Here is a 23,200-nt window from a genome sequence, read left to right as displayed (position 1 = left end):
GGATCCTGCCTCAGACTCTACCTCAGCCTGGGTCCCAGACCCTCTGCCCATGAATGCCCTCATGGGCCCTTGACTCCCAGCTAACCCACCACTCCCACCACAACATTCTGTTGTCTTTTCCTTCATCTGGGTTCCTGGGCCTAGGGGCCTGCCTCTCTCACCCATCTCAACAGCTCTCCACCTCTCCCACTCCCAGGCTGTTCTCTGAAAGAGAGATTGCAGAGATCAGAAACACTTCCCTACGGGATGTCCTAGTAGCTGTCACCAAGGTGGACCCTGGTGCCCTGCAGCCCAGTGTCTTCTTCTGGCATGCTGGTGAGTGGCCCGGGGCACTTGGTGGGGTTTGGGATCTGGTGCCTCAGCCCTCCCGAGCTGGGGACTTGGTTCAGGGTGGCTGGGTAGTAGGCTTCGTGTGGGACTGACCCTGATTCTGCCCCCAAAGACTTGGGTTCTGGGGCCCCAGGTGGCCACATACAGCCATGTAGGGTCCCTTCTGCAAAACCCCAGCAGGTACCCAAGCGAGGGTAGTACTGAGATGCAGAGAGACCTGATGAGGAGGCTCACATTTGGCCAGGATGGTTATAGCATAGTAGGGGCCAAGCTATCCTTTGTTGTTGTTGTTGTTGTTGCATTGCTAAGTTGTGTCCAACTCTTTGCAACCCCATGGAGACTACAACATACCAGGCTCCTCTGTCCTTCATTACCTGCTGGAGTTTGCTCAAATTCATGTCCATTGAGTCAGTGATGCCATCCAAGCATCTCATCCTCTGCCACCCCTTTCTCTTTTTGCCTTCAATCTTTCCCAGCATCAGGGTCTTTTCCAATGAGTTGGCTCTTCGCATCAGGTGGCCAAGGATATCCTAATCCCACTGCAGTGATGAGGGAAGGGCTCTATGTATGTGTGGGTGTGTATTATGTGCATGTTGGGGAGAGACAGGTTGAGGTTCATTTTTTATCCCACATGTTACCCAAGTAGGCAGATGCCACATTCTTGGTACAATGGCAGGGGTAAGAAGCCCCCTCTCCTCTGCTCCCCAAAACTCTTTCTGCCACCCTAACCTCCTCAGTGATCCTGTCCTGAGCTTGTGGCCCAGCACCCCCAGGCCTGTACATTCGTCTGTCTCCCCAGGAGACCCCTGCCCACAGCCAGGACAGCTCAGCACTGAAGACCTGCCAGCCTGTGCTCCCCCCATCATGCGGGACTATTTTGAAGGCAGTGGATTTGGCTTCGGGGTCACCATCGGGACTCTGTGCTGCTTCCCCTTGGGTAAAAGTGATGGGCAGGGTGGGGCTGGGTGAGAGGTGTCAGCTGGGGGTGGGGTCAGCTGCATCTATGACAACCAACCAATGCAGAGTACTGTTCCTCCGAGGAGATGAAAACATCAGAGCAGGCGGGACGTGAGAAGTATTAAAGCTACACATAAGTCAGCTCCAGGGGGAATTGTCTTCCTGTTCTTCTGGGGTCCATTGCAGGGCCTAGATTGGTTCAGGAGCCATGGGCAACCCACAATCCACAGCAATTTGCAGGAGCCTGGGCATGGGAAACTGTCAGAAGCAAATGCCTGCCTGAGGAGCAGGTCTGGGATGTAGCTGCTGGGGCAATGGCTTGGGACTTATCTTTGACTAAGTGTGTGGATCGATCAGCAGCCTGGTAGAGTGGGTCCAGTCTCTGGCACAAAGACCAGTTTCTAGCTGGGAAGGGACCCGAGTGGTAGAAGCAGACAAGCGTAGGCAGGCACCTTAGATGCTCCACAAAGCTTCCTGTGGGATGCAGAGCACCTCCCTCCCAGGGCACTTCATAATTTGAGACAACTGAATAGGAGGTGAGGACAGCAGAGGTTCTTCCCAAGGAAAGAAGCCACTGATCTCCCCAGACCTCTACCTTCCTCTGAGCATCCTACTGCCTCTGCCTCTCAGTGAGCCTGCTCAGTGCCTGGATCGTTGCCCAGCTCCGGAGGAGAAATTTAAAGAGACTCCAGGGCCAAAACCGCCAGAGCATCATGTGTGAGAAGCTCGTGGGGGGCATAAAAGGTAGGCCCAGGGCTGGCCAGGGTCGGGGAGGGGAGATCATGACTCCAGGCTACAGCCCCTGCATCCCTCAACAGCCTAGAGCAAAGGCTTTCCTTTTCTAGGCCTCTGGACAGGCTGGGTCAGGCGGGAAGAGTCACTGGGGCATCAGGAGGAGTCAGACCAGGAGTCCTCCATCCTCCTTAGCTCCTCCCGATGGTCCCCCCAAAAAACAGAATGTGATAGACTCACAAGGAGGAGTCATGGGACCCTGCCTACATTTCACAGGCTCATTGTGATGCACCAATTCCCAAGAACTGCTGCTTTGCAGTGTCTCACACTGAAATTTCAGGCAACAGGAAGTCATTAAAGAAGGTCTAGAGTCACATTCACTGAGGATTGGAATCTTGGTTCCACCCCTATGGGCTATTGGACTTCAGGCAAATTTTAATCTGTCTCAACCTATTTTTTTCTCATCTGTAACATGATAATAGCAATAGCACTAACCTCATAGATTTGTGAAGATTAAATAAAGTAGTTCACGCAAAGCACTCAGTACAGTGTTGGACACATAGTCAATACTTGGGACATGGTAGTTATGCTGCTCATGGACTAGAGGCGCGACTGTCGGCGGGGTATGACTGCCAGTACCCAGGACAGGACATGGAGCTCAGAGGCCTTGATCTAACTCCAGCCCCGAGCCAGCCCTCTTCCTCCCGGAGGTGGCGGAGAGGTGGGGGGTGAGGAGGAAACCCCCAGTTGACCCAGCCTCATCTCTCTCCAGCAATAGAATGGCAGGGCCACAAGGAGCCCTGCCGGCCTGTGCTGGTGCACCTGCAGCCCGGGCAGATCCACGTGGTGGACGGCAGGCTCTCCGTGCTCCGCACCATCCAGCTGCGACCCCCCCAGCAGGTCAACCTCATCCTGTCCAGCAACCACGGACGCCGTGCCCTGCTGCTCAAGATCCCCAAGGAGTATGACCTGGTATGGCCCAGCCAGCTCCTGGCTCTTTGTCTGCAGCCACAGCCGTGGGGGCAGCCAGGTGGAGGGGAGGGACCCCGGGCCAGGCAGGGTTTATGGCTCCTAGTCCCTGGGTGGAGTGCTGGATAGTGAGATAAACTGGAATGTGTCTGTGCTGCTGAGTCTGCTGGATACCACAGTCTCAACTGTCCCTTTTGCTCCTGCAGACTCAGTCTGCCCCCTTCCTTTCTACGAATGCCGTGGCAGGCCCAAGTTGAGTGTCCTTAGAAGAAGTTGGGCCCTCTTTCCTGTCCCTGGCTGCAGGATCTGGTGAATTAGAGATTTGGAGGGGAGCTCAGTCAGATGCTGGTCTTTGACTCTGACTCCGTCGACCTCCAGGGCCTCTCCATCCTCTGACCTTCCCGCCTTCCCCTCCCTTCTCCAGTATGGAGTAGAGAGGAAGAATAGCTTTGCACACGTGCCTTTGTGTGCTACCTCTGCACCTACAAGCAAGCCACCTAACTCCATGGAGCCCAGAAGTAACAATATCTCTTTGGCCGGGGTGCTTTTTCCAGTGCCCCCTGCCCGCTCCCCCCCGCCGCCCCGCCAAAAAAAAAAAAAAAAAAAAAAACAAGATTCACGTGAACCTTCTGGCCTTACAAGGCCTTGACACGTGGTTGTTCTCCTGATGGCTTCTCCATAGGTGCTGCTATTTGACCTGGAGGAAGAACGGCAGGTGATGGTGGAGAGCCTGCGGGGCGCTCTGAAGGAGAGTGGGCTGAGCTTCCAGGAGTGGGAGCTGCGAGAGCAGGAGTTGATGAGGGGCGCAGTGACACGGGAACAGCGGAGCCACCTCCTGGAGACCTTTTTCAGGCACCTTTTCTCCCAGGTGTGTATGTGGGATCGGTTCTGTCCACATGGGTCTGCCTGTAGTGGTATACCTGTGTGAGGTCAGGGGCTGACACCAGGGAAGGTTAGAAGCCCCGAGTTCTTAGTTAACAATCAACTCTGCTGTGATTTTGGGCAAGTTACCTGACCTTGCTTTAGGAGATGTTCCTGCCCCCTTCCCACGCCCACCCTCATCTGTAAGACTCCAGGGAGGCAATGCCCAGGAAGAGGGTTATCTGAATGTGTCACTTCTTATTTCACTCCTCACAGCTAACCACTTTGCTGCCCTCATGCAGCTCATCCTGCCCCTACGGCTGCAGGAACTTAAGGATGAGATGAGCAGTATGGGGGCCCTTGGCCACGTGTCCTTGGGGAAGCACAGCTGTCAGAGGCCTCGATGGGACATTAGTGTCCACCTTGCAGATTTTTGAGTCTATTGGGAGGATGTGGGTAAACAAGATAGGAAGAGAATTGCAAGGACTTGAGTCCCTATCTGGTACGGAAATGCAGGCAGCCTGGGAGCAGAATAGTGGAGAGGAGAAGCTTGGGAGATGAAGGATAAATAGAGCATGGGCCCTCACCAGTGGAGTTTATCATCCCACCAGGAAGATGGTGTGAGCACAGGAAGAAAGATAACTGGGAAGAATGACAGCTACAAAAGAGATCCAGGAAGTAAGTGGTCTAAGAGTTTAGAAAAGGTAGCAAGGCTTCAGGCCTATGTAAGGTAGTCTTGGTGGAGGTGAGATTTGGTAAGCACTCAAAAAAAGTTGGAAAAATTTTGTCTCAGAAGAAAGCAGCATGAAGGGCTGAGCAGAGATGCCTAGTAGAGGGGAAAAAAAAGAATGTTTGAGGTGAAGGAGCAGGGCTGGCTGACTGGGGAAAGGATTTATGAAGGAAGGTACTATTAAATGGTCATTCATTACATGCCAGGCACATGCCATGTCATTCACTCCTCCAACAAGCTGAACCTGAGTGTGCAGGAGAGTGGAGGTACCCCCACTGGGGTGACTCATTGCCAGGACCTGGGCACCTCCTCTCAGCTTAGGACCCAAAGTGCTCTGGGAACTCCCTGTGCTGGGAACTGTCAAAGGTGTGTTACTGTATTCTGTGGGTAGCAGCCAACCCTTTCTATCTGCTCAGTGCTTTCAAAACATTTTCCACACAACCTCTCATTGATTCTCACAATAACCCTGTGATATAAGAAAGACAGGTGAGGAAATGAATGCCAGACAGCTGAATAGACTTACCTGAGGTCATGCAGTGTGAGTGGGTGGCAGAGTTGGGACATGAACCCCGATCTCTTGCCTCCAGCCCCAGGCTCTTTCTACCACAGCACCTTGCTTGAAGCAATGAGGTTTAGCTCATGAAATCACAGCCGGCCCTGGACCTGGAGGCCCCCAGTTGACAGGCAGGGAGGACAGGTGCAGTAGCCTGCTTCCCTCACTGTCTGTCTTTATGATCGGGCAGCCCCTGGGCGGGTGGGCTGAAGATGACCTGCCATGAGAATTCCCCTTGCCCCAGCCCAACGTGTTCTCAGCCCAGCTGAGGATGTTCTCAGTCAAAACTCCTTTGGAGATAAGAGACACCTGCTCAAGCTAGCACTGACAAAGGGTCAGTGACTCTGAGGACATAGTGGTGTCTCAGGAAGTCCAAAGGGAAGACTGTGATCTGGCCAGAAAGGCACCAGGAAAGGGAAAGCTGTCATCAAACAAGGCCTCTTTTGTCTCAGTCTGCCTCCATTTTCTCCATGCCCCTGCTTCCTTTTATTTATTTATTTGGCTGTGCCAGGTCTTAGTTGAGGCATGCTAGAACTTTACTTGTGGCATATGGGATCTAATTCCCTGACCCGGGATCGAACCCAGGCCCCCTGCACAGAGTCTTAGCCACTGAACCACCATGCAAGTCCAACCCCCTGTCCCCCACTTCCTCCTGTCTCTGTGTCTCTGAGCACATGAAGGAGCAGTGTGGTTGTTTTCTTACACTCAGGTCAAGACTGTCCTGGGACCTCCCAGTCTCAATTTCAGACCTTCTTCTTGGGTCAAGTGTGCATCCCTGGTCCAATCAGCTAATACAGAGGCCCAGGGACCACCCACAGGGCTGATGGGCTAGTGCTTAGCGGTGGGGCTGCTGAGCAGTCACCTTAAAAGGTGGCACCAAAAGCCTGCACTGGCCTTCAAGTCAAGGAAGCCTTGTCTTTTTCTCTCCCCCCTCTGCTGCTGCCCAAGTACAGGTGCTGGACATCGACCAGGCAGATGCAGGGGCCCTGCCCCTGGACTCATCGCAGAAGGTGCAGGAGGCCCTGACGTGTGAGCTGAGCCGGGCCGAGTTTGCCGAGTCCCTGGGCCTCAAGCCCCAGGACATGTTTGTGGAGTCCATGTTTTCTCTGGCCGACAAAGACGGCAATGGCTACCTGTCCTTCCGGGAGTTCCTCGATATCCTGGTGGTCTTCATGAAAGGTGAGGGAGGAGGGAGTGATTACCTAGACAGGAAGAGATGAGAAGAGCTGGAGACTGAGGCTGGAGTACAGCTGACCTGTTAAGACACAGGAAAGTACTGGGGCCGGGTCTCCAGTCGTGGCAGACACCTGGGAATGCCCCGGTAGGGGTCAGGAAGCAGAGCAAACCCTGGCTGCGTCCAGCAGCGGGTCGATCCAGTGTGACACTCCTCCTGGCCAGCCTTGGGTGTAGGCAGGTGGGCCGAGGCTCTCACAGGGTCCTTCTTCTCCCAGGCTCCCCCGAGGAGAAGTCTCGCCTTATGTTCCGCATGTATGACTCTGATGGGAATGGCCTCATTTCCAAGGATGAGTTCATCAGAATGCTGAGGTTGGTGCTGTAGGAGAGCTGGGAGAGTGGGCCAGAGCAGGAACTGTGGGGAAGAGAGGGGGGCCATGAAGGAGGGAGCAGGAGGTAAACAGCAGATATAGAGTCCATATAGCCAGAGACTGCTGTAGCTAGGAGGGGGCTTGGGGTTTAGTCAGTCAGGACCCTTCCATGCTGGCTCAGCTCTGAAGGCCTGTTGGCATAGCCTTGCATCTAAGCTGCAGGCTGCTTATTGGGGCCTGAAGGCTTCCCTCCCCCTGGCCCCAGGTCCTTCATCGAGATCTCCAACAACTGCCTGACCAAAACCCAGCTGGCCGAGGTGGTGGAGTCCATGTTCCGGGAGTCAGGCTTCCAGGACAAGCAGGAGCTAACGTGGGAGGACTTCCACTTCATGCTGCGGGACCACGACAGCGAGCTCCGCTTCACGCAGCTCTGTGTCAAAGGTGGGGCAGCCGGCTGGGCACGGCTGACTCAGTTAGTAGGCACAGCATTTACCTGCCTAGGGTCCACATGCTTTGAGGTGCCATGGAAATGTTTATATATTTTTTACAGTCAGAAGAGTTAATATAATAATGGTGATAAATATGTTATGTATCCAGCCTGGATTATATTCTTCTTTATACCAACATAATTATTAAAATATATTTTTTTAATGCAGAAAGGCAGTAGTGCCCATGGCCCAGAAAAGTCATAGTGCAGCCCTGCTGGTGGGGTGGGCAGGGTCAGGATAGGGTGGGGGATTGCAGCTGGAATTCTGCTTTCCTGTCAAAGGCCCCAGTGCCTGGTGCACACTTCAGGAGGGAAGACGTGTCTCCTTGTATCTGGCCATACCCATCTCAGCTGGGGTGTCTGATGGTGGCAGTGGGCTGCTGGTTTTGTTTCCCACCTTACCCCTTGGAGGAGTGCTCGTTAAATGTTTGCTGAGTATATGGAGTCCCATTCTATTTTTTTTCCCTCCCCCTGACTACCTGCCCCACCTATGTCTGACTCAGGTGAGTAGGGGCTAGAGTCAGGGTGAGGAGGGGCCAGGTAGCAGGCAGAGGGACTGCCTGTGGCCTCCTCTGGGCTGTTACAGAGTCTTCATAGCCTGGAATTCTCACTGGGACATGTTGAGACCAAACCCAGTCCCTCCCAGTATTATGAGAATTTGGGGTCTGAGCAGCCCAGATGGGGTGAGGGGTGAATTGTATAAGACACAGCTGGGCCTCTGGTCAGGGCTTCTGGTCCCCAGGGTGAGAGGGGGGTTGGTAGAGCACAGACCCAGAACTCCTGATTCTTCAATTTCCCACCTTTCCCAGACAGGCACCTGGGCCTGAGGGGAAAGCAGGGACAGGTGCCAAGAAGTGAGCCTAGACCAGAATCCTGGGGACATCCAGGACCAGGCTTGAGGATTAAGTCGAGTGTTAGCATTGAGCACTATTCTGCTTGGTTTTTAATTGTTGTTGTGCTTTGCTGTTTCCTCTGTATTTCACTTGGAAACATAGTGAACCTGCAGGAAAGGGGTAAGAATGGTACAAGGAGCATCCCTTTGCCCTTCACCTACATTCCCCATTTGTTACCATTTTCCCACATCTGTTGTTTGCTGAACCATTTGAGAGGACAGACATCTATACTTTGTTTTAAAACACTCATTTCATTAAATTCAGTTTAGTCACTTTGGCCTCTGGGCTGTAGACCAGGGTAATCTTCAAGGCTGGTTTTGCACTTGAAAGTGACCTGGATGTTCCCAGGCCTCCTGTGAGAACCTGGATTTGCAGCTCAGTGCTGCCCTGCCCCTTAGCGCTGGCGGCTTCTGGGAGGGTTCCTCCCAACCCCTAACATTTTATTACAAGCACTTTCAAACACAGAAAAGAGGAAAGAATTTTATAGTCATCTCCCATACATGTACTACCTAGAGTCTACACTTAACTCTAGGGAGTTTTTAAGCCAGAGGGTCTTTAGCAGGGTTTTGTGGCTAAGTAGTCTTAGCAGGCAGGTTGTGTACAGTTCCTGAACCCTAGCCCACAAGCCTGATACCAGTCTCAGGTGTGGGACTGAAACTGGACACATACTCAAGGGAGCCTGCCTGGCCACCTTGGTTTCAAACCCTCTCCCTTAACCCCTCATGGCTGAGTCCAGCTACCACTGGGATCACAGACTGAGGCTGGCTCACCCAAAGGCAGTGTACTGGCCAGGGTCCCTCTACAGTGTCCGGACATGGGTGAGTGGTGTGCATTTGAGATAGGTCCTCCTGGGCCCTGGACCCTGAGCTTCTAGCTAGCCTGGCTCTGCATTGCAGGGGTGGAGGTACCTGAAGTCATCAAGGACCTCTGCCGGCGAGCCTCCTACATCAGCCAGGAGAAGCTCTGGTAAGCCCTCATCTGGGGATGTTGGAGGGAGAGCTGGGGTCAGGGAGGTGCTGACCCCATTCTTATTTCTCCAGAATGTCTGGGATCAGGACCTTCACTAGCCCAAGTAGTGCTTTCATGCAAATTAGAAAAGGGCAGAGAAAACCCTGTGGGAGGGGCAACAGAGAATCTGGTGGCTAAGGTGGCCAAGGTCCCATCTTAATCTGCATTCCTGTCCTAGTCCCTCTCTCAGAGTGAGTGCTCGCTGTTCCCGAAAGCATGCTGACATCGAGGTGGAGCTGACACCACGGAGACTGCAGTGCCCCAGCGACACAGACCCTCCCCAGGAGATTCGCCGGAGGTTTGGCAAGAAGTACGCTTGCTCCTTCCCTTTAGCCCAAGCAGTTCACCCATCCCTGTGGCATGCACACATTGATTATTTAACACCAGGCACTGTGCTGGCATTGGGGGTATGGGCAAGATGAACAGTCCTTGCCCAAGAATGTCACAGTCTGCTGAGATAGTCTGGTACAGTGATAGTTACAGTGTCCCACTGATGAATGCTATAATAGTGGTAAGAACAGGAGGCTTCAGAGCTCAAGGAAGTAGTCACCTATGCCTGGGAGGTAGGGAAGGCTTCCTGGAGGAAGAGTCCATTGGGCCTCCAGTAAAGGATGAGAATGGAGCTGGTGGGAATTGAAAGCTACGAACTGGAAAAAGAGTGACCGAGTGACCATTTGCAAGGGCGTCCCCTCACTGACAGCCCGCTTAAGAAGGGTGGTATTAAGGAGCCTTTGAGGTCTACACAGATCCAACCAGTCCATTCTGAAGATCAGCCATGGGATTTCTTTGGAAGGAATGATGCTAAAGCTGAAACTCCAGTACTTTGGCCACCTCATGGGAAGAGCTGACTCATTGGAAAAGACTCTGATGCTGGAAGGGATTGGGGGCAGGAGGAGAAGGGGACGACCGAGGATGAGATGGCTGGATGGCATCACTGACTCGATGGACGTGAGTCTAAGTGAACTCCGGGAGTTGGTGATGGACAGGAAGGCCTGGCGTGCTGCGATTCATGGGGTCGCAAACAGTCCGACACGACTGAGCGACTGAACTGAACTGAGGTCTACACCCTACTTTGTCTTAAATAACTTGATGCTTCTTTCTCCCCTCTGGAGAACGGGTCCATATTAGCATCGGGTCCTTAACCGAAAACCAAGACTTCCTGTCTTCCAGGGTGACATCGTTCCAGCCCCTGCTGTTCACCGAGGCTCACCGAGAGAAGTTTCAGCGCAGCCGTCGTCACCAGACGGTGCAGCAGTTCAAGCGCTTCGTTGAGAACTACCGGCGCCACATCGGCTGCCTGGCGGTGTTCTACGCGATTGCGGGGGGCCTCTTCCTGGAGAGAGCCTACTGTGAGTGACAGCCGTGGAGGGACGGGGCTTTCAATAAGCCACTGCCCTGGGAGTGCGGCCTAAGCGAGTGACGGACAGCCCCGGGGCGGGGCGGCAATGAGTGACAGCCCTGGGGGCGGGGCCTCGGGGGAGCGAAGTGCCCGCTTGACTAGAGCTTGCGGGAGGCTTGCTGTGGCCCGCGCTGAGCTCACCCGCCGGGTCCCTCTGCAGACTACGCCTTTGCGGCTCATCACAAGGGCATCACGGACACCACTCGTGTGGGCATCATCCTGTCGCGCGGCACGGCGGCCAGCATCTCCTTCATGTTCTCCTACATCCTGCTCACCATGTGCCGCAACCTCATCACCTTCCTGAGAGAGACCTTCCTCAACCGCTACGTGCCCTTCGACGCCGCCGTGGACTTCCATCGCCTCATTGCCTCTACTGCCATCGTCCTCACAGGCAGGGCCTGGGAGTCTCAGGGATCCTCTCCACCTCCTTCGCCCCTTGCAGCCTCCCCCTCCTCTGAGAGCCCCTCTCTTCTCCACCCGCGTGCAATGTGACCGTCTTAGAAGTCCTTCTCTTAGGATGACGGTGGCTCCCGTGGTGGTGTGAAGTAAGCCCAGGAGCCCCTCACTGCCCCAGGCTGTCAAGTCCACTTCACCCTTCCCAATGACAAATTACTCACACCCCAAAATGAGTGCACATAATAGTGTGTGATCTCCCCCAGCTTTTATGTTTTAAAGATAATTCTGCGAGAGAAACCAAAGGAATGAATTTCTAATAGTATAATTTCAGACCTGTGGGGTTTTCACGGATAATGTGTACGTGAGGCAGGGGAGGAACAGGAGGCTGATTAGAAAACAGAAATCTAGATCCCCAGACTGCTTCTTCAGGCTCCCAACTCTGGCTGGCTGGAGTCCTCCTGCTGGGGTTGAATGCATTGAGCACCCGCAGTGGGTGGCCCCAGGCTCATCCCTACCCTATCTGGTCTTCCTCAGTATTACACAGTGCAGGCCATGTGGTGAACGTGTACCTCTTCTCCATCAGCCCGCTCAGCGTCCTCTCCTGCCTCTTTCCCGGCCTCTTCCATGACAATGGGTGAGAGAGAGAGAGAGAGAGAGAGAGAGAGAGAGAGAGAGTGTGTGTGTGTGTGTGTGTGTGTGTGTGTGTGTGGCCTGGCCTGGGGGTGAAGAGGGTGAAATTCTTTGCAGAAATTCTCTTGGCTCAAAAAAAAGAAATTTTCTTTGGCTCAGGAGTGGGTCCCCCTCCAGGATAGAGCACAATGATCATCCTGAGCCCCGAATCCCAAGTTGCAGAAAGGGAGACTGGTGGCTGGTTTGGGGTGCCTCCTCTAGAGGGTCCTTTCTGGAAGTCCTAGACATCCCCTCACTTGCTTTCCCTTCCCCACAGATCTGAGTTCCCCCAGAAGTATTACTGGTGGTTCTTCCAGACTGTGCCAGGTGAGAGCCCTCTCTGCTGCGTGTGTTTCTGGGCCTGGCTCTGATTGCCAGGCTCTGGGTTCTGCCTGCCACAGGCAGCCCAATCACTCTGGCTTGGTGCTCCTGGCCTTGACTGTGAGCCAGGCTCTGCCCTTGCCCAGAGCGCTTTCCTGGGCTGTAGGGGACTGCATTCCAGGCCTTCTCTCAAGAGCTTTGCTGGGCTCCTCCCCAGTTCTGAGCTAGTTACTCCCTCTGAGGAACAGCAGTGTATCCCCTCCACCCAAACACACATGCCTACCATGACAGTGACTTTGAGGAATGCTGTCCCCCAGCAACGTGGGGGAGGGGCTGGGCTCTTCATGGAGCCTGGCAAATACCCCTTCCCCCTCCTGGCAAATACCCTTCCCCCTCCGTTCTGTAGTCTTGACAAGAGCCGTTTAGGGCATATTCCCCACTCCCCATAATCACCCATTTTAGAGCTATTAGCTGTGAATCTATTCAAATGCTTCTTGAAGCTATTTTTATTTTAAGTCTGTTCCCTCCTTGGGGTAACACATCTTCTACATTCCTTTCTGTAAAGCACAGCATGTTGTTTTTTTTATTTTTCTTTAAACCCTAAAACGATCTGCTTTGAACTTCAGAGAGTGCTTGCTGATCCTGCACACTGGGGTTTAGTGGATCAAGCCGTGTTTACGCTCTCCTCTCCATTCAGGACTTTTAGGCTTTGGCTAGATCCCTTCTTAATCTCTGCTTTTCCACACTACAGGGCTCTAATCTTCCTCGCTTCTGCCTCCTCCTCCTTGATCACTTGAGGGACCATTCTCTGGGATGGCTCTAGTGTTGCCTAGGATTCTCTGTGAGAGGAGGGGTCTCCCACCAGGTCTGGGTGGGTGGAACTCAGGGGGGCTCTGGTGATGAGCAGTGATGGTGTGGTCCCACTCATTCACTGTGTCAGTGTTCATGCTCTGTGATGTGGCTGCCAGGTAGAGTACTACCTGGACCCTGACCAAGCCTCGACTCCCCAAGGGTAGGGCCTACAACACCCGGAGTTCTACTCAGAGGACTCAGAGTAGCTGCCCTGTCCATTCATAAACTCAGCACACATTTTCCTAAGGCCCATGGTGTGCCAGGCCTTACACTAGGCACCCGAGTGCAGCGGTGAACTAGCCTAGCCCTGTTCTTGTGGACCTGAGAGTCGAGAAAGTGACAGATATGAAACAAATAATGACACGGGTGCTTGAGACATAACAATCGTGACAGGGTCTATGAAGGACAAGCAGGGTCGGGTGAAGTGAAAGGCGCCTGTTATCAGTGGTGTCAGGCAGAGGAACAGGGAAGGATGGTGGATTTCTATCGCCTAGAGCTGTGGAGTGGAGAGGGGACCCTGGGAGCCTCAGAACAGCTGGTTCTGTGAGGCCCTGCTCCCCTGCCCTCACCCCATGTTAATTTTGCAGGTCTCACGGGAGTCATGCTGCTCCTGATTCTCGCCATCATGTACGTCTTCGCCTCCCGCCACTTCCGGCGCTGCAGCTTCCGAGGCTTCTGGCTGACCCATCACCTCTACATCCTGCTCTATGTGCTGGTGAGGGGTTTTGGATATGAACCAGGCCAGCAGAGTCTGGGTGGATGTTCCCAGGGAGGCAGCGATGGCCGAGACATCCACCTTAAAAGATGGAGATTATAGTATGGGGCACTCAGGTAGACTGACCCAACATGCAGCACTCAGAAGGCTGACTCCCTGGCATGTGTTTTGCAGTAGCAGCCTTACCAGGCTGATCTACATTCCTTCCAGACACCCCCACATCACTTCTGCCCAGCCAGTCTTTCCCCTCTTTGGGTGGTGGTTTGGGCTCTTGGGTGAACTCACTCAAGGGAGCATTATCTTTTTAAAGAGAAACTCACCTTTAAGTAGGTTCTGCCATTTTGTTTCTGGTGTTAGCTACCCCATCCAGGGTAGCTAAGTGCCACTTGTAATGTCAATGAACTTGCTCAAAGTGTCTTCTTTGGATTATTGATAAAATGGATTTTGAGACTCCACCTCTCCCCTTTCCTTCTTATCCTGGGCTCCTGCCTCCCTTCCTTCAGATTCCCTGCCTCTCTCCTTCCTGTTCCCTTTCCCTCTTCCCCTGGGTTTGCTCTCTGTTACTTCAGTGGCTGTTTCCAGAGATGACTCTGATCTGTACTGCTGTGGCATGGGTCTGCTTGGCCTGCCTTCCTCACAGACACAGGCACTTCCCCAAAGGGCACCCTGAGGGCCTTGCTGAGAAGGTAAACCAAGTCCTAAAGCTCTGACGTCCCCACTGGTGACAGCCTGGCTGCCAGGATTCAAGACATGCAGAGCTTACACACGGCTGCCCTGTAGGTCACCTGGTTCCAGATACAACTGCACACAGGGGTCTTCTTTGTCCTAAGACAAAGGGAGAAAGGTCTTCATTGCCTGGGTCCGGATGGCACTGGTTGTCCGCCCTGCCCCCTCCCAGGTGCAGCTCTGTCTTCACTGGGAGGTAAGAATGTCTGGTTCCATCTTGCCTGAGGCTCAGCACTTCATGGTTCTGGAGATAACTACCCAGCCTCAGCTTAGATGTTTCCGGGAACTCATGAGTTTGTTTCTTTGGAAGCTGTTGCTAATGTATGCCTCCCTCACCAATTTCTTGATAATGGGTAGAGCCCTAGAATCTGGGTTACTGTTACTGTTAGGGGTGAAGATGATAGTTTTGTTCCTGCTGATAAAGCAGCTTTTTTAAAAAACTAGATCCAGAAGAGTGGCCAGCCTTGTTCTCTGAGAGCAAGACTGGTTTCTGATTTATCCCTGGGTTCTGGGGATCACTGGGGATGCCAACAGGGAAGTCAGCAGCTAAGCAAGGTGCAGGACCCTCAGCTGGGAAGTCCTAGCACTGGCAGCCTGGGAGCATCGAAGGGGTTCCCCAGGTGGCACTAGTGGTAAAGAATCTGCCTGCCAACTCAGGAGACATAAGAGACCTGGGTTTGATCCCTGGGTCATGGAAGATCCCCTGGAGGAGGGCATGGCAACTCACTCCAGTATTCTTGCCTGGAGAATCCCACGGACAGAGAAGCCTGGTGGGCTATGGTCCATGGGGTCCAAAGAGTTGGACGCAACTGAAGCAACTTAGCATGCAGGCACAAAACACCAGCTGCCTTTCCATTTATCTCAGATGTGGCCACTTGCCCTCAGACAGAAAGTTACAAGTAAATGATTCCAGTGTGGAGCAGACCCTGGGCAAAGGTGTTTAGGCTCCCTATTCAGGCTGTAGAGGCTGGAGCTAGTGCAGCAGAAGCTGAGCTGGCAGGCTGTTCCCCATGGCTGATCAACCATGACTCTGCAGCAGCTTTGCGGTTTCAAGGTAGAGCCAACACCAAGCAAGGTGTATAAACAGAGGAGTATGAAGTCATCCAGACATTGTTCTCAGCCGGTAGATGCTCAGAAAGCCTCAAGGTTGGGCGTGGGCTTTGTAATGAAAGAGGATCTTGGGAAAACTGGAGCCAATTCACAGCCCAAAAAGGTTCAAGATAGCTCTGTGGGGAGAGGTTGAAGAATTGGGGAACACTCAGCTGGAGGAGTGGAGAGCTGAATGAGGGACTGAGTTCATTTGAACAGTTATCTGTTGAGGGCCTAGTATATATTTGCTCTGTAAACAGTCTGCCTGAAATGCAGAAGACCTGGGTTCGATCCCTGAGTCAGGAAGATCCCCTGGAAAAGGAAATGGCAACCCACTTCGTTATTCTTGCCTTGAGAATTCCATGGACAGAGGAGCCTGGCGGGCTACAGTCCACGGGGTCGAAAGAGTCAGACTCGACTGAGTGACTAACATACACACAGGCCCAGCAGAGGAAGAGGAGACTCTAAGCTCTGCCCTCAGAAACTGAGGATTAGCTTCAGAGATTAGTGCCATGCACGTGCGGTGATCATAATGACCAGATAATATGGGATTAATTGCTGAGCTGAATGTTCCAGTCAGTCAGTTACAAGAGCCCATTGAAGGGAGCCTCATTTGGGCCAAACTGGTTAGGAAAGATTTCACAGAGAAGACGGAACTTGGGCTAAGCCTGAAGGAGAGATAAGCTAAGGTTTAACAGGGCAGAGTGGGAACTGAGCATTCTAGGTGGAAGGAAGGGCACCTATGAGGGAATGCCCTAGCAGTCCAGGGCTTAGGACTCTGCACTTTCACTGCCAAGGGTCTGAGGTCTGGGTTCAATCCCTGATCAAGAAAAGAAAAAGAAGAAGAAAGGCTGGAGCACTGGTGGAGAGGTGCGAATGACAATAGAATATTCGAGGCTGAAGGGCTGTGGCTCAGCTGAGAGGCCCCACTGTGTGGGAGATTGTAGGAGAGCAGAGAGTGAAGAAATCGGGCTTGGGCAACACACGGGATTAGGAGTTAGGAGGAGCAGAGCCAGTGCAGGAGATAGAAAGTGAACAGACAGAGAGGGAAAGAGGGAAAACCAGCAGGGCATTGTTGCTAAAGAGGCAAGGCAGGGATGCTCACTAGAGCCATACATAGGCTGTGGAGGGTGGGAGTGAATGCCATCTAAAGGGAGACCTCGGGGACTGCCCACTGTGAGTCTGCTGTGAACAGGTCCTGAGAAGAGGTGGAGGCGGGAGCCAGACTGACTAGACTCAAACAAGCAAGGGGAGAAAATGGGGCAAGTCGTGTCTGACCATGTTAGACCAGCTGGTTGGGGAAAGAATCAGAGTTGGACAATACCTGTTAGTTACTTCATGGAAAAAGAGGACTGATTAGGTGTCTTAGTCTCCAAAGGAATTGGGTAAATTGGGGAAACCCCTTCCACTGACTCACTAGTTATTGAGTACCTACCATGTGCCAGGCAGAAACTGCTGGGAGCTGAGAGTGTTGTGGAAAATGGATGTAGTCCCTACTTCTCCAGTCCAGTGAGGAGAACAACAGTAAACATATCCATGGATGAAGGAACACAAATATCGCAGATGATGACAGTGAATGGAGTTAACAAGAAGACGGGATAGAGAGTGTGCTGGGGGAAGGGAGAAGGCCTGAGGAGGTGGCCTTTCTGCTGAGACCTGAAAAATGAGGTGGTGGGAGGAACTAGGGGAAAGGCCTTCCCACCAGAGGGAGCAACAGGTGGAAAGTCCAGAAATAGAAAGGACTTGTGTTTGAAAAACAGGGAGCGGGGAATGCTGCCAGGCAGAAAACAGAGCATCACAAGCCCTTGTGGTGAAGTGGGAAATCCTCTAAGGTTTTCTGAGCTGGGATGACATGATAAAAGGAACTTTAAAAAGTCATACTGACTGTCTTGGAAAGAACACATCACAGTAGGGCAGCCTGCAGACAGTTAGGAGGCTACCGCATGAGTGCAGGTGGCTTAGTCTAGGATGGTATCAGGGAGATGCAGATGGATGCTATGGAGGATGGGTTGGGAGTGGTTAGGTTTTGGAGCCTGGAAGGAGCATTGCATTTGATGAGGTGGGGGGATTGGATAGGCCAGTTGAGGAAGGATGCCGGGGTCAGACCCTGTTGTGGGTGTGGCTTTGATCTCAGCTGTACTCTTTGCTCTCTCCAGCTCATCATCCATGGCAGCTTCGCCCTGATCCAGCTACCCCGTTTCCACATCTTCTTCCTGGTCCCAGCACTTATCTATGTGGGGGACAAGCTGGTGAGCTTGAGCCGGAAGAAGGTGGAGATCAGCGTGGTGAAGGCGGAGCTGCTGCCTTCAGGTACCAGCCTAGAGGCTGTCGGGGGAGCAGGCTGGTGGTTCTGTGGATGCTGACAGGGCAGAACAAAGCCCGGCCCAGTGGAGTTAGCAGGGCCCTTGAGGTGGTAGGGATGAGGGAGTGAGTACAAAAGGCTCTTTGCCAGGGGACCTAAGCTGCTCTCACACCAGAGAGAGGAGGAGCCTGGGCCAGGCCACTCCTTGTCCTGCTGCCCACCAGCCCCAGTGCTGCCCAAACCCTGCTCAGGGTAGACATGGCCTGGGGGTGTTGTTACTTCTGATGAGGGGATGCCTCCTTTGTCATATTCTAAAAGCAGAGCTGAGGTTGCAGGTGGGGAAACTCTCGGGGGGCCCCACTGTTGCCGGATTCAGAACAGTGGGCTACTGCCCACCTCCCCTCCTCAGGAGTGACCCACCTGGAGTTCCAGCGGCCCCAAGGCTTTGAGTACAAGTCAGGACAGTGGGTGCGGATCGCCTGCCTGGCTCTGGGGACCACCGAGTACCACCCCTTCACGCTGACATCAGCACCCCACGAGGAGACGCTTAGCCTGCATATCCGGGCAGCGGGGCCCTGGACGACCCGCCTCAGGGAGATCTACTCACCTCCAACGGGTGACAGCTGTGCCAAATATCCAAAGGTGCCCAGACCCAGGCTAGGCGTACCACACGCTCCTGCATCCCCTTAGCAGGCATTGGTCCTGTGGCTCCAGACTCCCCACTGTGTTCCTCCTTGAGAGACTGATTCTCCCAGATGATGCTTCAAGGCTCCCACTGCTCCCTCACTCCATAAACCTGCCTGCATTTCCTTGCCTCCCATTTCTGGCTTCAGAACTGTGGTGGTAGCTGAACTCAACCCTAACCTACTCCCTTTCCTGCAGCTGTACCTCGATGGGCCATTTGGAGAGGGCCACCAAGAGTGGCATAAGTTTGAGGTGTCAGTGCTGGTGGGAGGGGGCATTGGGGTCACCCCCTTTGCCTCCATCCTCAAAGACCTGGTCTTCAAGTCATCAGTCAGCTGCCAAGTGTTCTGTAAGAAGGTGAGTGTCCCCTCCTCTCACCAGCTGTGGTCCCCTGCCCCCTGTCACTGTGTCCATCTGCGCCTGTCCCCTGTCTCTGTTCTTGGCCTCCCTGTACTACGCAAGGCTGAGCTGGCCAGAACCAAGGGAGTCAGAATATTTTTGTTGTTCAGTAGCTCAGTCGTGTCCGACTCTTTGTGACCCCATGGACCACAGCACACAGCACAGTCAGACTATTCCTGGACCCTAAAGGACAGGGTGGTTTTGCTGATGCCTGCGGGCTCTTCCCTCAGTTATGGGGTGCCCCACATAGAATCTGCTTCTGAGAGTCCCTCCAACCAGGGTTGGAGAGGGGGCCCGCCCCTCAAACACTGTTGGGTGGGGAGAGGGAAGGGAGCACTTGGGGTGGGGCACCGGTAAAACCGGCCCTGCTCTCAAGAGGAAGAGGAGGAGATGCTGCAAGGCAGGGCTGGTGGGCCTGGTCGGCTCCAGGAACACAGCCCAGGCCCTCAGGCCCCTCCACACCAGGCCCCTTCACCTGAGCCTAGCACTGGTGGCGGGCCCCTGCTTGTCTCTCTCAGCCCAGCAGGTGAGTCAGGGGTGCAAGAATGCAACGGGCAGAGGCCCAGCCCGTATGCTGTCAGGACTCGGAGGGTGACAGACAGCTACCTGGCTCCCCTGTTTGTGCCAGCTCTGTCTCTGCTCCTTAACTCATACAGCTCCATTTCTCCCCATCAGAAGCTGGAGATGGGTCCCCCATGGACCCATTTATTTATTTGGCTACACCAGGTCTTAGTTGCAGCTTGAGAACTCAGTTGCAGCATGTGAGAGCCAGTTCCCTGATCAGCGATCAAGCCAGGCCCCCTGTATTAGGAGCATGGAGTCTTAGCCATCGGACCACCAGGAAGTCCTCCCTGGTCTCTCTTCCAGCCCATACCCATCCACTCCAGGCAGCCAACTCAGTCTTTCCAGAGGCCATTGTGTGACACACCCTTTATCTGGTCCCGCTCCCCTCGGGCAGCCTGTAAGTTGGGAGCCTAGTAGCTTGAACAGGGCCCACTGGACTGAGTGGAAGGGCAGGCTGCCTCCCACCCCACCAGACCTTCAGCTCACTTGACAGGGGTCCTTTCTCACGGCCCCAGGCTATTGCTCACTTCCACTTCAGGCTCTGGGGCCTCAGAGCATGGCCCCATACACTCACCTCCCCTGGCTGTCTGGGGAGACCGCACAAGCTGCTCTGAGACCAGAAGGAGTGGTGATTCCTGGGAGGTAGGGACCCTGAGACAAGCTGGGTCCCAAGCTCCAGCTGTGTCCCCAGATCTACTTCATCTGGGTGACGCGGACCCAGCGGCAGTTTGAGTGGCTGGCTGACATCATCCGGGAGGTGGAGGAGAATGACCGCCAGGACCTCGTGTCCGTGCACATCTACATCACCCAGCTGGCTGAGAAGTTCGACCTCAGGACCACCATGCTGGTGCGTCAGGGCCGGCCAGGGGGCGACTCTGTGGGTGGGCAGGGCAAACCAGGATGGCCAAGGAGGGTGGGCGGACCAGCCTCTGGATGAGGAGCTGACCCTGAGTCTGCTGGCCGTGACCTTCCTCCTCCGCTCCCTCCCCCAGTACATCTGCGAGCGGCACTTCCAGAAGGTGCTGAACCGGAGTCTGTTCACGGGCTTGCGCTCCATCACCCACTTTGGCCGCCCCCCCTTCGAGGCATTCTTCAACTCTCTGCAGAAGGTCCATCCACAGGTCAGTGCCCACCCCACGTTCAGGCTTTCTTCACCTTTATCATTTGAGGCCTGAGCAAAGCTCCCAAACCTGCTCCGTAAAGGGAGGAGGACCCATCCCTGAGGAGTCTGGTGGGGTGATGGAATGGAAAAGGAGAGGTGAGGGTCACTCAAGGGCCAAGGGAGGAAACAGGCAGCAGGGACTTGCTACTTCTGAAGCCATGATGCCTTGTCCCGAAGGAAAGGCTCAGTGGTGGAGCTGGTCCTCACCATAAACTCAGAGCTACCCTTACCATTAATACTATCCAGACAAACACTGGGCTTACACTTGAAGCTAGCAAATGCCTTGGAAAAGAATCAAGGCTGGCCCCACAGAGAATAAGCCTTCCAAAACTCAGCGAGATTTATAAACCCTGAGCCAGCCCTCACCATGCACAGTATGGAGTAAACCTTCACAGGATCATGGAATGAGTCCTCACCAAGGACTCCTGCTGGTCTTTCACATGAGCATGGAGTTAGACACTGAGCTGGACAGTGACACTGAGCTAGACACTCCCTCTAAATGCTGAGCTGGCCTTCACTTCTTTCTCCAACAGGTCCGGAAGATTGGGGTGTTCAGCTGCGGCCCCCCTGGCATGACCAAGAATGTAGAAAAGGCTTGTCAGCTTATCAACAGGCAGGATAGGACTCATTTCTCCCACCATTATGAGAACTTCTAGGCTTCCTGCCCAGGGGCTCTGGCCACTGTCTAGCTGAGCAGAGGTTCGGCCTAATACCTCACCTCCAGACTTCCTGTTTCTGGCTTCCTCAGCCATCTCCCCATTTCTACCTCCCAACCTTGGTCCAGGTGGCCATGGTCAGTCACCCCATGTGGGTTCAGGGACTCCCAGGTCCAGAATGTCTCAGCCCAGAGAAATGCAAGGCACTGTGTAGGGACTAAAAGTTGGGAGCTAGGAGATCTATTATTGTTTTGCGGCAAAGTGACACCTCTTCTTCCAAAATAAGGAACAAAATCAAAAGGCTTGAGCAGACAAATTGTGTGTGTGTGTGTGTGTGTGTAGGGGGCTGTGAGCTTAGGGATGAAGTGGGAGCACAGATAGATTCTGGCATCCTAAAACCCCTCACCACCACCCCAAAACTTCCTCTCCTCTGAGCTCTCCACTGTCAAAGGGATAGCAAATGCCTTAGAGAGGGTAGAGCCACAGAGAGCAATTTACAGGAATGCCCCCCTGAGGACCCCATTCCAACAGTACAATTGATCTTTTCCCCAAGTTTTTAAACATGTACTGTCGTCAGAACCTGGCCCAACATGTCTGGGTGCTCCTCCGCTCTCCTCCCCTCTTCCTGCTCTAATAGTCTCTTTTATAAATAAACCACTTTTCTGCCATAAGGGTTTCTTTATTCTGCTCCAGGATGGGGTAGGTACTGGCAGAAGAGCCACTCATGCGGCTAGTTCACCATGGCTGGTCCAGACATTGTCTCTGAGCTTGCCAGCACCCATTGAATAAAGGAACCCCTACAAGGCCACCTGCCGCAGCTAGAGATCCCTTTCCCTGCTCAGCGGCACCTTTCCTGACAGAAGGCCTCTCAGGGCCAGGTGGTGTGGGGCTTCTGAGCCTGGTCAGGAGAGACAGGGGGAGGCGTGGGGGCTTCTAGAGAAGGTGGGCTGGGCACAAAGTGGTAAGCAGTGTAGCAGGACACTGCAGGAATCTGCAGGGAGCCAGAGGTCACCTGACTTGCTCCAAGACCTGTTACTCCCAGCTCTTCTCTGAGCAGTGGAAGGGTTGAGCCACCTGTGCCCACGTGAGTCTCCTATGGAGTGAGATGGCAGTGAGGAGATATGCGCTCATCACCTAACGTCTTTGGGCCTGTTTTCTAATCTGCAAAATGACTGCATGCCCTCCCAAGTCTACTTCAGGATAGGGCAACCTCTCAGAGAGTTTCTGAAGCAGGACTCAATTTCAAGTCATCCTTTCCGCTGTCCCCACAGAATTCTTGAATTTGATCACAGATCCTCGGTTTTGATAAATGCAACCACTGGGTTAGAAAATCCAAATTCCCCTGCTTCACACCGCGCTTGGGAGCTGCAGGTTTCGGTGGCGGGTGGGGGTGGGCGGCGGACCTCAGGCTGCCCCCTGAGGGCAGCCGTCCCCAGGGTGTTATTTCCGCCTGTCCTCAGGAGTTTCTGCCCAGCTGGCCCATGGGAGCGGGAGGGCGGGCCTGCAGTGGTTTGACAGCAGCTCCGCCTGGCGGCCCAGTGGTATCCCGGGGTGGGTTGCCGCTGCGGGGCCACCAGGGACGTGGAAGGTTTGGCCCGGCTCGTGGAGGTGCGGCCAGCAGGCGGCGCGCGCGGGCGACCCCGCCGGGCGCCGCAGCCGCGACGGAAATCGCGCCCGGGACCGGCCGCCTGCGGGTCTCGGGACCCGACCCAGCGACCCGGGGCCGGGTGAGGCGCGGCAGGCCCTCGCTTCCTCTGGAAAGGAAACGCGGTCGGCCGCGCCAGCTTTCCCGCCTCCGCCGGCGCGCGGCTTCCGCGTGGCAGGGCCGCCCCGCTCCCTCCCGCCTGGCGCGCTGCCTCTTTGTCTCTCCGCGGCTCCCCTCCTCCCAGACAAATGGCTGTTGGCAGGAAATTAGACGCGCTCTCAGGGAGCCGCGCTCGTCCGGGCGGCGGGGAGGGGGCGCCGCGCGGCCGCCCGGATCCGGGTGCCCCCCCCCAACGCGAGCCGGGGCGGGGGTGGGGGCCCCGGGGGATGTTTTGACATCTCGTCAAAGGAAGGAACTTGATGCTTCGAAACTGCTTTTCACAGACGCCCCGTGCCTGCTGCTCCAGAGCTGATTTATAAACAGAATCTGTGCTCGCTCCGCTCCCTCCCCCGTCGGCCCGGAGGGCGGCGGCGGCGCAGGAGGCGCGGACGCGGCTG

At 54.4% G+C, this 23,200-nt stretch overlaps 1 protein-coding gene across 2 annotated transcripts in view; it reads left to right on the top strand.

The window, feature by feature from the left end:
- DUOX1 (dual oxidase 1) overlaps positions 1-21,669 on the top strand; it is a 34,203-nt gene extending 12,534 nt beyond the window's left edge. The window contains exons 14-34 of one of the 2 annotated variants that reach the window (XM_027971859.3): positions 197-315; positions 1,130-1,267; positions 1,918-2,031; positions 2,792-2,991; positions 3,671-3,856; positions 6,086-6,311; positions 6,584-6,677; positions 6,942-7,117; positions 8,953-9,022; positions 9,243-9,374; positions 10,235-10,413; positions 10,624-10,854; positions 11,394-11,493; positions 11,806-11,855; positions 13,289-13,416; positions 17,388-17,541; positions 17,943-18,175; positions 18,416-18,574; positions 19,872-20,027; positions 20,173-20,301; positions 20,876-21,669. In XM_027971859.3, the coding sequence (XP_027827660.1) occupies positions 197-315; positions 1,130-1,267; positions 1,918-2,031; positions 2,792-2,991; positions 3,671-3,856; positions 6,086-6,311; positions 6,584-6,677; positions 6,942-7,117; positions 8,953-9,022; positions 9,243-9,374; positions 10,235-10,413; positions 10,624-10,854; positions 11,394-11,493; positions 11,806-11,855; positions 13,289-13,416; positions 17,388-17,541; positions 17,943-18,175; positions 18,416-18,574; positions 19,872-20,027; positions 20,173-20,301; positions 20,876-20,998 (3,097 nt within the window). In that variant the 3' untranslated portion in view covers positions 20,999-21,669. Of the gene's footprint in view, positions 1-196; positions 316-1,129; positions 1,268-1,917; positions 2,032-2,791; positions 2,992-3,670; positions 3,857-6,085; positions 6,312-6,583; positions 6,678-6,941; positions 7,118-8,952; positions 9,023-9,242; positions 9,375-10,234; positions 10,414-10,623; positions 10,855-11,393; positions 11,494-11,805; positions 11,856-13,288; positions 13,417-17,387; positions 17,542-17,942; positions 18,176-18,415; positions 18,575-19,871; positions 20,028-20,172; positions 20,302-20,875 lie in introns of those variants that run through there. The other variant, XM_042252530.2, reaches the window with a different exon arrangement.
- Positions 21,670-23,200: the final 1,531 nt, after the last annotated feature.

Source organism: Ovis aries, chromosome 7, assembly GCF_016772045.2.
Source record: "Ovis aries strain OAR_USU_Benz2616 breed Rambouillet chromosome 7, ARS-UI_Ramb_v3.0, whole genome shotgun sequence".
In the NCBI taxonomy this organism is placed as follows: domain Eukaryota; kingdom Metazoa; phylum Chordata; class Mammalia; order Artiodactyla; family Bovidae; genus Ovis; species Ovis aries.
The sequence above is the reverse complement of the archived record's forward strand: the minus strand, read 5'-3'. Positions and strand labels throughout refer to the sequence as shown.